This window comes from Canis lupus, chromosome 34 (assembly GCF_011100685.1).
Source record: "Canis lupus familiaris isolate Mischka breed German Shepherd chromosome 34, alternate assembly UU_Cfam_GSD_1.0, whole genome shotgun sequence".
Taxonomy (NCBI): domain Eukaryota; kingdom Metazoa; phylum Chordata; class Mammalia; order Carnivora; family Canidae; genus Canis; species Canis lupus.
In genome coordinates this window covers 17,520,279-17,538,266 of record NC_049255.1, presented here as the reverse complement: position 1 = coordinate 17,538,266, position 17,988 = coordinate 17,520,279, and the positions used below count along the sequence as shown (strand labels likewise).

Sequence of the window (17,988 nt, the reverse complement as noted above, 5' to 3'; positions counted from 1 at the left end):
CACAACATTATTTACAATAACCAAGGCATGGAAGCAACCTAAGTGTCCACTGACAGATGAACAAATAAAGAAGATGTGGTCTATATATACAGTGGAATATTATTCAGCCATAAAAGAATATGCAACAACATGGTGGAGCTAAAGAGTATCATGTTAAGTGAAATAAGTCAGACCAAGAAAGATGAGTACCATATGATTTCATTTATATGTGGAATCTAAAAAAAAAAAAAAAAGAATAAACAAACAAAAAGCAGAAACAAACCATAAGTACAGAGAACAAACTGATGGTTGCCAGGGTAGAGGAAGGTAGAAGGATGGACAAAATGGGTGAAGGGGAGTGGGAGATACTGGCTTCCAATTATGAAATGAGTAAGTCATGGGGTTGAAAGGTACAACATAGGGAATACAGTCAACGGTATTGTAATAGGGCTGTATGGGGACAGTTCGTAGCTACACTTGTGATGTATAGACTAGCATAATATACAGACTTCTTGTACACCTAAGCTAGTGTAACTAGTGTAACATAACTAGTGTACATAGTGTGTCAACTATACTTCAATTTTTTAGAAAAAAAATTTTTTTTTATTTATTTATGATAGTCACACAGAGAGAGAGAGAGAGAGAGAGGCAGAGACAGGCAGAAGGAGAAGCAGGCTCCATGCACCGGGAGCCCGACGTGGGATTCGATCCCGGGTCTCCAGGATCGCGCCCTGGGCCAAAGGCAGGTGCCAAACCGCTGCGCCACCCAGGGATCCCTAGAAAAAATTTTTTTAAGATTTATTTATTTGAGAGAGAGAGCAAAAGAAGGAGAGAAGCAGATTCTCTGCCCAGTGCAGAGCTCCATCTCAGAACCCTGAGATCATGACCTGAGCTGAAACCAAGAGCTGGATGCTTAACCAACTGAGGCACCCAGGCACCCCTAGAAAAAACAATTTTTAAGGAAAAGCCAAAATTAGTGAAATCGGCAATGATATATTGGAAAGAATAAATCTTAAACCTAATTTTTGTGTTGTGATAAAATATACGTAATACATTTGTCATTTCAACCATTCAAAAGTGTACAATTGGGCAGCCCCGGTGGCTCAGCGGTTTAGCTCCACCTTTGGCCTGGGGTGTGATCCTGGAGACCTGGGATCGGGTCCCACGTCGGGCTCCCTGCATGGAGCCTGCTTCTCCCTCTGCCTGTGTCTCTGCCTCTCTCTCTCTCTCTCTCTCTCTCTCTCTCTCTATGTGTCTCTCATGGATAAATTTTTTTTAAAAAGTGTACAATTCAGTGACATTAAATACATTCACAATGTTGTGTAACTGTCACCACTAACTATATACAAAACTTTTTCATTGTCCCCAGCAAAAATTCTGTACCCATGAAACAATCCCTTTCTCCCTCCCCCAGCCCCTGGTAACCTCTATTCCACTCTTTGTGAATTTGCTGAATCTAGGTACTTCATGTAAGTGGAATTATACAATATTTGTCTTTTTGTGTCTGGCTTATTTCACTAAGCATAATGTTTTTAAGGTATATCCATATTGTAGCATATATCAAAATTTCATTTCCTTCTACAGTCAAATAATATTGCATTGCATGTATATTCCACATGTTGCTTATCTGTTGCTGGACACTTAGATTGTTTCTCCTTTTGGCTATTATGAATAATTCTGCTATGAACAAGTGTACAAGTAACTGTTTGAGTCCCTGCTTTCATCTTTTTTTTTTTTTTTTTAGATTTTATTTATTTATTCATGAGAGACCCAGAGAGAGGCAGAGACATAGGCAAAGGGAGAAGCAAGCTCCATGCAGGAATCCTGGGACTCCAGGATCATGCTCTGAGCCAAAGGCAGGCACCAAACTGCTGAGCCACCCAGGCACCCTCTGCTTTCATCTTTTGAATGTATACACAGGCATGCAATTGCTGGATCATATGGCAATTCCATGCCAAATTTAATTTTTTATAAGATCAACAGATATTTCATGCCCACCATTAAAGACAAAAGAGAAAAATCAAATACAAACAATATTAAAAATGAGAAAGATCATAGAACACCAGATATAAAAAAAGGAAAAGAATTGTAAAACAATACTACATATAACTCTATGACAACCAACTTGAAAATCTAGAGAAAATTGTTGAATTCCTAGGAAAATACAAAATTGACACCAAAAGAAACAGAAAATTTATTTATTTATTTTTAAAGATTTTATTTATTTATTCATGAGAGACACAGAGGGAGAGAGAGAGAGAGGCAGAGACACAGGTTGGGGGAGAAGCAGGCTCCATGCAGGGAGCCTGACAGAGACTCGATCCTGGGTCTCCAGGATCACGCCCTGGGCTGCAGGCGGCGCTAAACCCCTGAGCCACCAGGGCTGCCCCAGAAACAGAAAATTTAAATAGATCAGTTACCACAGAAATGACTGGAAGAGTAAAGGTAATATAGGAATAGACGGGCACTTCTTAAATATAATAAAGAATATTTACCAAAAAAATTAATAGCAGATAACTTACTAAAACACGTAAAGCCCTCAAGCTATTTCCATTAGAATTAAGCACAAGGGTTAAATGCTCACTATAACATTATTATGCAACATTATTCGAAAGGCCCCAGTGAGGGATGTCTGGGTGGCTCAGTCAGTGTTTTAGTTCCATGATTTCCTTTCCCCTTGGTCTTTTGTTCCTGATGCTTGAAGGACTGTTTGAGTCTTGTTGGTTTCTTTCTTTTTAAAGCTCTCATGATTTGGAAGTTTAACATTCTGTTTCCAGTCTTCTGGTCTATAGTACCTGTTCAGGGCCTCAGGAGTCATTTTTTTTTCTTTAAGATTTTATTTATTTATTTGAGAGAGAGAGTGAGCAGAGAACATAAACAAGGAGTGGGGGGAGAGAGAGAGAGAGGGCGAAGCAGACTCCCCACTGAGGGGGAAGCTCAATTTCAGGCTGGATCCCAACATCCCCGGGATCATGATCTCAGCTAAAGGCAGACACTTAACCGACTGAGCCATCCAGGCGCCCCTCAAGAGTCATTTTAAGTATTAACCTCACCCCTCTGTTTACCCACCGCAACCCCCCATCCTTTTTCCTGTTTTTAACATCCTCAGATCTTCCTGATCACTTCAAATCCTTTTAGAAGTAGTGAGTTTCCACATGACTAAGTGAACTTGCCCAGTACATAGATACTCATTTCTCCCTTTTCCCTCAAGAACAGTGAAGACCTGAGAGGAGTTGAGGCCAGCGTGGGGGACAGGGGACAGCAGGAGGAGGCCTCCGGCCTTCCTGGGTCCGAGCTGACTCAGACCCGGCTCACTCGAGGGCTGTGCCATCCCCACCGTCCCAGCCAGCCCCGGTCCGCACACCCCCCGGGGGGACACTGCTCCCAGCTCCCTGCAGGCCGGGGTCGCTCTAGGTCGCTCTAGGTCGCTCTAGGTCCTTTGCACCTTGGTCCCCGCAGAGCCGCGGGACCTCAGGAGGCCCCGAGCTCGGCCACTAGGGGGCACCGGCGCGCTTCCTCGAGGAGACCGTCCCGGGAGCGTCAGGGCGGGCACCGGCCGCTGCACAGTCGCACGTCGGCTGGGACGGGCTCCGGGCCAGGTGCGGGACATGCAGGCTCCTTACCCCGCCCCCACGGCCCGGCCGGCGCGGGATGCAGGTGCAGCATCTGCACCGCCCCCCCCATCCACGCCCCCACCTGCGAGGTCCTGGAGCGGGCGGCCCCGCGGGCGGGAGGGACCCAGAGCGGAAGCTGCGCGGTTAGAGACCCGAGCCTCAGCCCTGGGCGCGCGGGACCGCGGGGGCTCCCGGTTCGGTTCGAGACCACAAACTCCCGACCCTCACCCCAGCCAGGAGCCGTTATCTCAACCCTGCCGCCGTGCCTGAATCTCTACCGTTGGAATCCCTCCATTTATTAAGGAAGACCCGTCAAGGGCACATGTGTGAACCACATGGGTTACCCAGGGACAACTCGTTAACCCTTTGGGACGCAGAGACACGTTAGCACAGATTAATTTGCGCCGAGGTGAGGTACGATTGAGGTGGCGAGACCTTCGGGCCGTAGGTCCCTGGGGATGTGGCTATTATTACCTGGAGGACTAAAATAATAGTCATTGTTTATTGACTTGGTCCTTGCCAGGCAGCTGGGAGCTTTGTCGCATCATCTCTTTTGATAAAACAGCATTTTGAGATCACTTGGTTACGGTGAGATCTGCTGCTTTTCTCCACCGTGATGTTACTATGTTTCCCCTTTGTACGCAATAAATATTGGGGGAGGGGATACTGTGAGACTATGACATACTGTTTCTCAAGTTTGCCCCCTGCTCCTCAGTGTCCTTGGTCCACTCTGGAACACGACTCCATGCTGTCATTGATGGTTTGGGCGCTTGGCTCACAGCCTTCCTGTCACCCCAATCCTGCCATCTGCCTAAGTCAACGGTATTAGCCTCCCCTTGCCCCTCAACTCTGGTTCCCTGGTTACTGCCTCTTGCCCTGGTTTGACACTCCCCTGACTCAGCTTCCTCCTCTGCTTTCACATGACTCCGATCCTTTCCCTCCCTCTCCCCTAGAGGACTCTACCTTGGCAGTTACTTCGCTGCTGACTTCCCACATCCTTCTATCTCTGCAAATAATATCACTTATCACTTTACTGGGAACAACCAAGCCTCGAGCCTGCACTGCTTCAACTCCCTAATCCTTTCTCTATGTTCTCCAAATATCTCCACCTCCACAGTCATCCTCCTTCTAACCAATTTCGGGCCAAGAAAAGGGCTTTCTGAGGCCAGCTGGAGCTCTGAGAGCAGCCTGGTAGAGTAGGAAGGACAAGGACTTTGGGGTAAGTCAAGGTCTGGTGTGGATCTTGGTACCCCCCGTTTACTAACCATACTTTACAACCAAGTTGTTTTGGGTTTTTCCCCTTTGAATTTCCTGAGCATCAGTGAACTTACCAATGATGTCTGAATAGAAATACTAATTGTTAGGGGTTTTAAGAATTAATATCAGTGTGTGACAACTGCCTGAAATGGATACTGTCATGTAATGTTCAATAAATGGTCGGTATTATGGGTATAATCATTCATGGTATGGGCCCCTGCTCCTCTAAAAACGTCATGCATTATCTCTCCTCTCCCATATTTTCAGCCTGTCACTCTCAACTGGTTTCTTCCCTCAGCTTATAAACCAGGTCAAATCTCTCCCACCTTCAAAAACAAACCACAAGAACAGTGCCATAAAGAAATCCACCAAGTCCCTCAAGTACTCACACCTTGTCATGGAAGAAGAACGTCCCAAGCAGGAATTCTTGGCTTCACTAATTCCTTCGAGATTTCTATTTCGTGTGGGAATCTCTCCTGTGGCTTTTTGATTCAGAGAATTGGCTCATTTCATCAATTCTGGAAAATTCTTAACTCTTAGCTCCTCAAATATTGCCAAAGAAACACATATTAGGTTTTCTGTATCTTCCCCTATTTATCATTTCTGTATTTTCCATCTTTATGTCTCACTAGGCCTCATTCTGGACGATTTCTTCTGACTTATCTTCTTTTCCACTGTTATTAACCCTTCTATTGAGTTCTTAATTGGATTATTGCAGTTTTTAGTTCTATAATATCTAATTGTTTTAAGGTTCTATTATTCATTTATTTGAGAGAGAGGGAGAAAGAGAGTGCAAGCAGGGGGAGGAGGAGAAGAGGGACAAGCCTCTTCTCCTCAGTGAAAGCAGAGCTGCACGTGGGCCTCCATCCCATGAACTTGAGATCATGACCTGAGCTGAAATCAAGTCAGTCGCTTAACTGACTGAGCCACCCAGATGCCCCTCTAATTTTTTTTTATCTGCATTGTTGCTTTCAAAATTTCCATATCCTTACATAAAACTTTTAATTCTGCTTTTATCTCCTTGACACAGTGTGTGTGCATTGCTTTATTGGTTGTACCTAAGAACTCTAATATCTGATATCTTGGTAGGTCTATTTCTATGGTTATGGCTACTGTTGATCCTGAGACATGTTGTTTTGTCTCACATACCTCTATGCCTCTGTTCTCCTGGACATATTATATGAAATGACTATTTTGAAAATTAAAAGAGACCAAGGATCTTCTTCCAGAGGGATCCACCTTTCTTTTGCCAGCACCCAAGAGCACTCAGTCCAGGAACAGGGCTTGAGGAATATTCTAGCGGGTAGACTCTCTATGTAAGCAGAGGATGGGCTTATACTGGGTTTCCACCTTGGTAGACAGTGACTGCCAACTATGTCCCTCCAGCTCTACGATCTAGATTCTGAGGATTGGCAGACAACCCCAGCATGTCTTTAGGACAATGTGGAATGCAATATTGCCCTTCCCACTCACCCCAGAAGCTTGACCTATTAGCTGCCTTCTCCCAGACAAGGAACAGAGGCTCACCCATTTAGGCTCTTACCCCTCCCAATTCTACTCTCTTAATTCCTCCTTTTTTTTTTCTTAAATATTTTAGTTATTTATTCATGAGAGACACAGAGAGAAAGAGGCAGAGACACAGGCAGAGGGAGAAGTAGGCTCCATACAGGGAGCCCGATGCAGGACACGATCTCAGGACTCCAGGATCACGCCCTGAGCCAAAGGCAGCCACTCAACTGCTGAGCCACCCAGGTGTCCCATTTTTTTGTTGTTGTTTGTTTTTGTTAGGACTTCGATGTTATTAAGAAGATGGTTTGAGGGGCAGCCCTGGTGGCTCAGCGGTTTAGCACCGCCTTCAGCCCAGGGCCTGATCCTGGAGACCTGGGATTGAGTCCCACGTCAGGCTCCCTGCATGGAGCTTGCTTCTCCCTCTGCCTGTATCTCCGTCTCTCTGTGTGTGTGTCTCTCGTGAATAAATAAATAAAATCTTAAAAAAAAAAAAAAACATGATTTGAGGTCTCCTGTAATTTCTGTTATTTAGAGGGAGAGTGGTTTGTACCTTAGTCCAGGAACGCACATGCCAGGAAATTGCTAATGCCCTTCATACTGCTTTTCTGTCTGAACTTCGATCCTTCTTTTTATTCATCTGTAGTTGAACTTTTTATGGGAAGGCATTATAGTCTGGAGAGCAATTTACAGCAAGTGACTGGAGATTGCCTAGCCATGCCCCTGGGTTCACTAGAGGGCTTTAGTGGGGCACCTTCCTGTCTCTTCAGGAGGGCACCTTCCTGTCTCTTCGACCATCCATCAGGATATGAGCATCGCTGGAGTGGGTGCTGGGCTTCTGGCGTGCTAATCTGATATGGATTTGACCCCGAGGTCTATATAAGTGGGTGGACAGTGTGAGCAGACTTCTTTGAAGGGAGCCACCTGGGAAAGAGGCCTGTTCTTAGGTAGGTAACACTTACTCAGACATGATGCCTTCATGAAGCCTGCTCTGACTCCCCTAACATGGACAGGGTCTCTCCCTGCCTTGTCTCACACGGTCCATTCTCAGTGCCTGCTACGGAGTCCACATCACCCTCTACCTAGTGTAATCAAGATTTTATGTACACATCATGCTTTCTCTTTTGTGATGGTGGGGTTGTTTTTTGTTTGTTTGCTTTTTTTTTTTTTTTTGTCTGTTTCATTTTGTTGGCACTGGTTGACGAGGCTTGAATTATTTCTATTGCTCAGTGCATGTCATATGCACAAAGTCCTTTGGCTATTTTATGGATTAATGTGTCCTCTTTTATCTCTCTTCTCTGCTCTCATTCCCCTTTCTCTACAGGTCATTATTTTACTGTATCTTTTTTAAGATTGATTGATTGATTGATTGATTGATTGATTGATTGATGAAAGAGCGCAAGCTGGGGAGGGGCAGAGGGAGAGGGAGAAGGGAGTCCTCACTGAGCAGGGAGCCTGACGGGGGTGGGGGGGCTCCTAGCTGTCAAGGCCATTGTCTGTGGGCTCTCAGCCCCAGAAACCCAGAACAGCTGGCAGCAAAAGTGGATCTCCTCCATGATGACAACACCACAGGCCAAGTGAGGGCAGGAAGGCTGTGATCCAGGTGCTGCGGCTTTTCAGGGGGCTACTGAGGGCAAGAGCTGTACAATGAGTGCCCAGCGAGCAGCATGGACAGTATGTCTGCAGCTGACCAGCGACATGCTGCCAGGGTAACCAGAACTGATTCTTGGGCAGCAAGATTCCATAATCATCCTTAATGTAGGAGCTGAAGGGAAATTCTGCAAGATTCTAAGGCCCTCTGTGAAAAAGTAAAGACTAAGACCCATTAGAATATAGATGCTCAGGTAAATCAGACTGGACTGATAGCCCCAGGCTGGTGAAACCTGGTGTATTGGTACCACAGTCATAATAACAAACACAACCGTCATGCTGTGTACCTTCCTCACACATTAGCTTATACCTGGGCAGAACAGAGGCATGAATGACAGCACGGGGACCAAAGAAGTATTATCAAGGCACCCTCTTCTGTCCTCTGTGAGCACCTACCTGAAAGGTGAGCCCACCTAGTCAGCCATCGTTGGGCTGTCCTCACCCTCCTGGCAACGTAGAAAGTGCATGGCATTTCCTGTGAGAAGTCCTAGGCACTTCCCATCAGGGTGGCATCCTGCCCTATGGGGACCACGTCCTACCAAGAGACATGAGGACAGAGGTGGTGGCAGCAGGTGCCTGTGGAAGAGGGGGAGGAAGCTGTTGCTTCTCACTGACGTCCTTACTAAGTTCTTCTGTCCTCCAACGACAAGCAGATGGTGACAGGGGAGACAGGGGTGACAGGGGAGGGCCTGAGGGGCTGCTCTCCCTCTCCACGTGCTGGGATAAGCAGATCACTGTGTCTAGTATTCTTCCTGCTGAGCTCGTGGTGGCTGTAATGAAACACACATGGCTAGTGCAGCAGCACGATGAAGCTGGGCCAGGCAGCAAGACCATGGCCTGCCCGGTCACTGTAGCCATGTGTGATGATGTGCCTTCCAGCCACGGAAGACCCGGGGTTTCCTCACTACCTTCTGCTGGCACTGCCTCCAGCCTCTGGCACTATGGTTGCTCCTCCCAGCAAAGGGCAGGTTCCAGGTACCACCATGCCCCAGGGGGCCCAGTGAAGAGCTCGAGACCCTCGAGGCAGAGGTCACGCTGCAAGATGGTGCATCCAGGCTCAGAGCTGTCCTTTCAAGATGCCCACCGGTGGGCAGACCGAGGGGTCCTTAGGGCCACCACAGTTTGACTTCCTATCTATGCCATGAGCCACGTTCTTATTTACCTGGGCTTTTAGCATCTGGATGGCTTCAGAATCTTTTAGTCTGTATGTCTCATTGTGTAAAGGTGGTTTTGGGGCCTCTGTGGAAGGTCAGAACCAGAGACAGTCTCTCTCCTGACAGGTTTGAGGGTAGAAGGGTAGAGGGAATATGGGAAGACCCCTGGAGAGTGGGCATCTGGATGAGTCTTTCCAGTTCTCACTGGCATGATTCCTTCAAAGAGGTTTAGGAAGAAGAGTATGTGAGGGGCCCATCACTGACAATGTGTGTGTCTGCATGTTTTTTGGTCCTCTTTGGAGACACTGTTAACAGATCAGAATCCAAAACTGCCCTCTGGGATGCAGGCTGATTAGGTGAGAGAATTCCCTATACTAATCTGAAGAAAGTCTGGATGGAGAGAGAGTCAAGCAACATGCTTGAGCTTGAAGTTGTTGATGGGCTTCTTCTTTCCTCTTTAATTTTAATGTGAAAATTTTTTTTGAAGCATAACAGAAATACAGGAAAGTATCCAAATCCCAAGTATACAGCTACATAGCTTTCCCCTAAGTCACCTGTGTAACCTGCACCTAATCCTCATGCTAACCACTATCCTGGCTTTCAACACCTTAGGTTAGTTTTGCCAGTTTGGGGACTTTATATGAATAGAACCATATATTGCTTAAGGACTTTTTTTTAATTTAATTAATTGATTATTTATTCATGAGAGATAGAGAGAGAGAGAGAGAGGCAGAGACACAGACAGAGGGAGAAGCAGGCTTCATGCAGGGGGCCTGATGTGGGACTCGATCCCAGGTCTCCAGGATCACGCCCTGGGCTGAAGGCAGCGCTAAACCGCTGAGCCACCCGGGCTGCCCTGAAGAACCTTTAAGAACAAAAATATCTGGGGTGCCTGGGTGGCTCAGTGGTTGAGTATCTGCCTTCAGCTCAGGTCATGATCCTGGGGTCCTGGCATCGAGTCCCGCATCGGGCTCCCTGCATGGAGCCTGCTTCTCCCTCTGCCTATGTCTCTGCCTCTCTCTGTGTGTCTCTCATGAATAAATAAAATCTTTAATAAAAAAAGAACAAAAATATTTAATACTCAACATCAAGAGTTTTACTTTGGGATGATGTAATATCTAATCATCATCCTCACATATATAATAAAGCCTGCTGTGCACGTAAATGCCTTTTGTAAACATTTCTGTTTTGTTTTGTTTTCCAAATGGTAGAGGCAGGAATCAATGAAAAAGGGCTGAGTCTCCCTTCTGGGTCAGTGAGAAACAGAGCAAAGAGTGATGCTGCAGATGTGCCTGCAGGTGTGAACACAGCCAGTGCAGAATGCACTCTCAGAGTTAGAGAGGAGCAAAGCCCCAGCCCTGGAAAGTTCAAGAATTTTAGACAGAGCATTGGACTTCCCACACCCCAGAGTATGGGACAGGGCTCAAGTAAATTCATATGTATTTCAAAAGACAGAGTAGCTTCTGCTAATATTTGGGTTACAAAGTAGATAAGCATTTCCCTAGAGAATACACGAAGAACTCCAGATCCCCATGGACTTATGGTCATCCCTATTTGATGTGAACTGGTGGTTATTCCTGTGTGACATATACCTGCACAAGTTGGATGACAGGGCTGAGTCAAACGTAGCATGCCTAAGTCCGAAAGACGGGAGAGGAAGGCTCCAGCCACAGATACCAGAAGGGACCAGAGAATAAAACCCCTGCTGATAGAGGTTGCCATTCAGCCACCTACACAGAAATGTTGCTACTAAGTACAGAAGGCACCGGGAGGGTTTCCAGGACCAGCGCTGGGCAGGAGACTAAATCTCAAAGGAAAAGTAAAAAGTGAAACTTCTTTGCCCCTATAGTAGCCCCAACAGTTGAACCACAAACAGCGTCCAGCTGAGCCTCCCAGAGAGGCAGGGAGCCCACACAGGTGGGAGGAAGAGGGCAGGACCCACCCGCCAACAGTGACCCCAGATACCAGAGGTGGTTCTCAACCTGACTGCAAGTTCCAATCACCAGAAACCAGTTGGTTTTTCACCTTTTTTATTGTAGATAACATAAAATTTATCATCTTAACCATTTCTAGATGTACAACTCAGTGACGTTAAGTACACTCACACTGTTGTGCGGCCATCACCACCATCCCTCTCCAGAACTCTTCATCTTCCCCAACAGAGGCTCTGTACCAGTTAAACAGAAACTCCCCCAGTCCCCTCTCCCCCCAAACTCCTGGCAACCACCTTTCTATTCTGTGTCTGTGAATTCAATCACTCTAGATATCCCATATAAGTGCTATCTATTCATACACTATTTGCCCTTTTGTGCCTGCAGGGGAGATTTTAAAAACCTAAATCCCAGACCAATTAAACCAGAACTTCCAGGGGAGGATCTAAACATTTAAACATCTCCCTGATGGGCACCTGGGTGGCTCAGTGATTGAGTGTCTGCGTTTGGCTCAGGTCATGATCCCGGGGTCCTGGGGTCAAGTCCTGCATCGGGCTCCCCGCAGGGAGCCTGCTTCTCCCTCTGCCTGTGTCTCTGCCTCTCTCTGTGTGTCTCTCATGAATACATAAATCTCAAAAAAAAAAAATTTCCCTGATGATTCTAATGGGCAGCCTTGGAAACCCCTGGGTTAGAAGGTCTGAATCAAATTTACTTTCAGGAACCCCTTCAAATAGCAGACACATCTCAACACCTGCTGTCTGATGCCTCAAATTCCTTTAGTCATGGGCAAAGCTAAAGATTTTCCTCCTTCCACTGGAGATGAGGGGTTTACAATGACTAAAACACATCTGCTAAAGATTAATCAGTCAACAAGTGTGAGTGAGTATTATCAGACACCGTCTCCCTTTGAAAGCCAGAAAGACTCAGAGAGTAGCAGATGGTAAGTAACTGTCCAGTTGGGAGATGGGGAGAGACAGGCACACCCCGCCAGGGACTCTTGGTCACTTTGTGTGTGTGTTGGGCAGGGGGGTGATAAAAGCTAGCCTTGTTCACCTGTAATTGCCCTTAGGACCAACACATCTGTTTACTTGCCCAGTTTACTGGAATAGGGCCACTATGACATATGGTTCCGATTGACTGTATTTTTGCATGATTCTTGAGTCCTCCCCCCTCTGCCCCCTGCTACCCTTTTAATTTAACCACACTGATTTCATTACAAAGGAACTTCACTTACATGGGTTCTCATTGAGGCATGACCAGTGCCTTGTTCCTGGAAGACCTCTTTCTGTTGCTTGTTTCTTCAGAACTAGAAATACATAGAAAATGATAAGGTAGATTAAAGAGATGGAGAGAGACAAGACTAAAGGAGAGAGATGCAAACATATATAAGATGACAGAATGACAGGGAAGATCCACACCAAAATCGTGATGTTGGTTTCCCATCATGAAGGGAGGGAGGGATGGGAATGAGACTGGAAAGATCTGAAGGTTTAGTTTTCTAAACCCTGGAAGCAAACATGACAAAAAGTTAACACTTTTTCATTCAGCATTGGCATTTGTTATATTACTTTTTGAACCTATCTTTGTGCTTTTCAGTCCTTAAAAAAATGTCCATATGCATATATTTCTATATAAATAATTGTATGCATAAATATATGTGTATAAAGAAATGTTTTAATGACTGAGAAGAGCTCTTACAAAATGTTTCAGGTTGACAATTTTGTCATAAAATTAAATTACTAAAGCCTCAGGGAACATTTGAAAAATAAAAAAAAAAAATACACAATTTAATAGTCCCCATAAAATTACCACGTAGAAATTACTGCATTTTGATGCCTGTATATTCAAGCTTTTCCTCCATGCATTAAATAATTGCATCATTTCAAATTTTCAGACAAACCATGAGAGACTCTTAACTCTGGGAAACAAACAAAGGGTTGCAGAAGGGGAGGCGGGCTGGTGGATGGGGTAACTAGGTGACAGGCACTGAGGAGGACACTTGATGGGATGAGCACAGGGTGTTCTACTATATATGTTGGCAAAGTGAACTTCAATAAAAACAAAACAAAAAAAAAAACAAATCAAATTTTCAGATAGTTTCTGATTACAAAAATACTTTTCATTGGGCACCCCCGGTGGCGCAGCGGTTTAGCGCCGCCTGCAGCCCGGGGTCTGATCCTGGAGACCCAGGATCGAGTCCCGCTTCAGGCTCCCTGCATGGAGCCCACTTCTCCCTCTGCCTGTGTCTCTGCCTCTCAGTCTCTCTCTCTCTCTCTCTGAATAAATAAATAAATAATGAATACTTAAAAAAATACTTTTCATTGTAATATGCAGAAAAAGATAAGCAGAGACAAATTACTTATGGCTTTATGACCTGAAGAGCCCCCAACAAGGTTCTCAATGGCAAAAACCAAAATGTGATACTAGTTAGGAAGAGAAAGACATAACTGGAAAGATTGTAAATAGGATACATTGTCTATAGGGAGTGGTATTTTACTACAGTCTTTGATTTCATTTATCTCCTCCTCTAGGTCTTTATGTGATAAAGTTATCCAAACATTCAGTCAGATATTGCATGGCTGGACTGTAATACCAATTTGATCTTGGTTTGAATGTTTTTTTCTTTTATGGCTCAATCTGAAGGATTCACTCACTATTGCAAGTGCCTTAATATTTTCTGAGGGCTTATTATTTAACATCCTCTACCATTTTTTCTTGTTTACTTGCATATTTATTTGTTTCTTATCTCTCTTCTTCATTGTGGTATCCTTAGGGCCAGAAGTTTCTGACATGAGTAGTATTATTGTTGAATGAGAAAATGAATCAGAGCCTTTAGTGGTCCTGCCTACATAGGATTGTGAAAGTGTCTTCCTTTAACTATCATTAGATACAAAGTCTAAGAAGACAACCTGGTGAGGCACCTGCTTTTCATCTACACCTCTTCCTCCCTACCTCCTCATATGGCTGCAATCCTATGTCCCTGTGTTATTCAGAACCACTTCCACAGTCAATACCATGTTCTTCTTTTTGCCTGTTTATCTTGTGCCTTGAGGAGCCTGAAATGTATATGTGATTTCCTCAGCTTCTGGTTCAATGAAATCATCAGTGTGTCCTTTGGTGGGCATATTCTTCCCTTTGATACTAAAAATGTTGAATTCTCAGGGTCCAGTATTGTAAGGATAGGAAAAAATATTTTGGTTAGCCATTTACTATTGCAGTAGCCTTAACACTTTTTAATTTATCATTTATCATTTTTAAAAAGATGTTATTTATTTATTTGAGAGTGAGTGAGTGGTGGGGGAGGGAAAGAGATAAATAGACTCCACTCTGAGCACAGAGCCCAATACAGGGCTGGGGCTCAATCTCACAACCCCGAGATCATGACCTGAGCCGAAACCAAGGGTCAGCAGCTTAACCTATGGAGCCACACAGGCCCCTCTCATTTATCATTCTTTACTACTTTTCCCATTTGGCACTGAGGAGTGTAAGAACTACATTATCCCTGTGAAGGGAAGTCTGTGTGGTTAAGGCTACAGATAGGCTCCACCTTTCATAGATTTGTTGGCAACTCACAACTTTCCACATATGGGATAAATAAAGTTTTATAGTTTATTTTTCTCTTGAAATTAATTTTTAATAGTAATTTTAATATATGATACATTATCAATTGTAATGTTAAATTTCTTTCTTTTTTTAAAAAAAAGATTTTATTTATTTATTCATGAAAGAGAGAGAGAGAGAGGCAGAGACACAGGCAGAGGGAGAAGCAGGCTACATGCCGGGAGCCCGACGTGGGACCCGATCCCGAGGACCCTGGGATCACACCCTGGGCTGAAGTCAGCGCTAAACCACTGAACCACTCGGGCTGCCCATGTTTAATTTCTATTACTAAAAACATTTAAAAAATTTTAAATATAATTAAAATCTTCATTTTTTTTAACAGGTCCTGCTTTGGTATTACTCATAGGACTACTTGAACAACTTCAGCATCATAGGAATTCAGCCAGGAATGTTAGAAACAACATAGTAAAATTACTAATAATCACTCACTCAATAAACCATTGAGTGTTTATTATGTATCAGACACTCTACATACCTTATTCCACTGAATACAACAAACCTATGAAGTAATTATTATTCCCATTCTACAGGTCAGGAAACCGAGGCTCAAGAAGACAAAGTAACTTGCCCATAGTCATATGACTTACAAGTGCTGGAGCCGGAATTCAGTCATTTAGTCACGTACAAACTCTGGACTTTGTCGGCAGATGAGTAGACCTGGGTCCCCATCCTGGCTCTGCTGTGCTAGCTGCTATATGTGATACCTGCACATGTGGTTTCACCCCTCTGAGGTTTAATATCACCTATAAAACCTGTTAAACAATAACTCTCTCATAGAGTTGTTGAGGGATTCAAATGATGAAAAAAAAGAAGTGATGTGGCTGGCACCAAGAGACAGCCAATATAAGAAAGTCAGCCACAGTCCTTAATTACCTCCTTCCCTCCCTTCTCCTTCTGGAGGGGTGGGGCGGAGGGCAGCGAGGAGAAAGGGTAAACTAGTGCCTGCCTGAGGTGCGCAGGTTGGAATCCCAAGCTTAGCTGACCTAAGTAAGGAACACACCAAGGTGCAGTGCCACAGGCCGAAAGAGATCCCACCCAGGGAGTGGCTCAGATGCTTCCAGCACAGACGTATGTCCCTTCATGTGTAGGAGGTAGGGGTGGAGTTGGATCAGGGAACTCTCACCGCAGCTTAGGAGCAGCCACTGTGCTGGTGAGGAGGGCCCGGGGAGGCTGCTGCTCGTCTACCTGCCAGCTCTTGCTCTGCGGCCCCAGCGCACACCCGCGACCATGGGCACCTTCCAGGGCCACCTGCTGGCAGGGACATTCTTCCTCATCTTCTCTCTCTACTACTCAGTGATGGTGTCCTTGGCGCTGCTACGGGGACAGAGGTACCTCCGACCCCCTCTGCCCCCGAGGGAGAAGCGAGGACACAGGTGGTGGCAGCTGGTGCCTGTGCAAGGGATAATGAAGGTGCTCATCTCCCTGGGTGGCATCATTCCCGAATTCTTCTACCCCCCAGGAGTGAACCGGCTGATGATAGTAGACTGGGAGGACCCCCGGCGCCCGTTCGTGTTCTACGAGAACTGGGACCACGTCACCATGTACGGCTTCTTCCTGCTTAGCGGCGTGGTGGACATCGCGAGCCGGGCGTGCCAGGCACGGCAGACCGCCAAGCTGGAGCAGGCGGCGGAGGCCCTGGCCTTCTGCGTGCTGGCGCTGCTGATGGCGGCGCACCTGGAGAACAGGGGCGCCCTGGAGATCCGCGTGCACGCGCTCTTCGTGGCGCCCGCCTTCCTGGTTGGCCTGGTGCTCGCCATAGAGGTCTGGGTGCCCGACCAGCCCGCGCTGTGGGTGCTCAAGACCTGGATGGGCCTGGTGCTCAGCAGCTGGATGGTGCAGCTGTCTGTGCTGATGTACGCGCCTCCCTCTGGGCAGCCCTGGAGAGCGGAAAACCCCGAGGACCTGGCCTTCCTCCCCATCTTCTTCTGCTGGCACCTGGCCTTGGGGGCGGCCCTACTGGCCGCCGTCTATGGTCTCTGCAGCCTCTGGCACCATCGCTCCTCCTCTCGGAGAGAGGTCCCAGGCGCCAAGTACCGGCCGTGTCCCAGGGGCTACAGCAACGAAGACCTGGAGAAGCTGGGCGCCGAGGGCGTGCTGCGGGATGAGGGCGTCTAGGCGAGCAGCGCCTGTCTCCGTGCTCTGCCTTTGGTAAGGAGAGTTTCCAGGGTGCCCACGGTGCACGCAGCACGGAGATGTCTCAGGATCCACGACGGGGCTTTCTGTCACAGGCGTCACCTTCCTTGTTCCTCAATAAACCTTTCAGCTCCTGGGGTTCCTTGGATCTGTTACTCTGTTCTCTCCAGGTCTCCCTCTCTCCTGCCTCACTGTCCAGTAAGGTTCCCGACCAGGGACTTGTGTGGACTCCTGTGATATGAGAACAGTAGGGCTTTACTCTGATGGCTTTTGGGATCCAAGAGAAGGCAATGCAACAAGGAGAGGGAGATGGGGGATCACTGGGGACCCCGGGAGGGTTCTATCAGTTTGAGGCAGAGCTGGCTTCGTCTGTGCAGCTCAAGGGTTTTAAGGTGTGAAGAGGGGGTTCCTTTTGGCACAAGGGTGAGGACTTCTGTTTTCTTCACTCCTCTCTCTGGTTTATTTACCTTAGGCGCTGAGCAGGATGCAGAACTTGTTTCCTCCTCGCTGTAGTTATTTTACATCTAAATGGAACGAGGCTACTTCTGCCTTCTGCGGGAGCAGAGGGGGTCAGTCAATGTAGCAGGTGCTCAAGTCTGAGAGGAGGCAAAGAGGAAGAGAGTCCCGGAGGTGGGTGGAAGAAGCAAGGATGGTGGAGATTAACTTTCAGTTGCTTGGGTTTTACTGTAATATAAAACTCCATTGTCACAACTCTTTCACTAAACTCTATGATACCAGTCTATGTGTGTCTTGTGTGAGTGATTCTGGGGCCAGATCAAAGAAAAGGCCCAGATTTCCGTTGGTGGGAGCAGAGGAAGGTGGAGAACTGCTATGAAATGCGGGGTGCCAATAAACTCAGTGCTTCTGAAGATGTAAAAACTTGGAGCGGAGAGAAAGCTGAGAATGCCAACCCCTGGAACATGCAGAGATTTTCAGCCAGTCATCGAGCTTCTCAACAGAATGAGAGAAGGGGCTAGTAAATGCATATACTCAGTGAAATACGTGAAAGCCAATTACATAAAAATACCTATCCTTGGGTGCAACTAGAAAGCCATTGCTTCTGCTAGCATGAGTCTGCATATGTGAGATGGATAAATCAGGCAATTGGAGATGTGAAGAGGCAGGAGGAAGGGTGGGGGTGCT

The 17,988-nt window shown here is 46.3% G+C and overlaps 1 protein-coding gene across 24 annotated transcripts; it reads left to right on the top strand.

The window, feature by feature from the left end:
• Nucleotides 1–3,796: 3,796 nt before the first annotated feature.
• LOC102152005 (transmembrane epididymal protein 1A-like) lies at nucleotides 3,797–17,587 on the top strand. 24 transcript variants are annotated; one of them, XM_038583580.1, is made up of 6 exons: nucleotides 3,797–4,002; nucleotides 4,117–4,181; nucleotides 4,309–4,415; nucleotides 4,711–4,812; nucleotides 15,243–15,363; nucleotides 16,172–17,587. In XM_038583580.1, exons 5-6 carry the CDS (start codon nucleotides 15,360–15,362, stop codon nucleotides 16,825–16,827), a joined length of 660 nt encoding a protein of 219 aa, XP_038439508.1. In that variant the 5' UTR covers nucleotides 3,797–4,002; nucleotides 4,117–4,181; nucleotides 4,309–4,415; nucleotides 4,711–4,812; nucleotides 15,243–15,359; the 3' UTR covers nucleotides 16,828–17,587. The 24 variants fall into 24 exon arrangements, with proteins under 24 accessions (XP_038439508.1, XP_038439506.1, XP_038439510.1 ...); XM_038583578.1 differs by having other exon boundaries at nucleotides 3,797–4,007; XM_038583582.1 differs by lacking the exon at nucleotides 4,309–4,415 and having other exon boundaries at nucleotides 4,121–4,181.
• The last annotated feature ends 401 nt before the right edge of the window (nucleotides 17,588–17,988 follow it).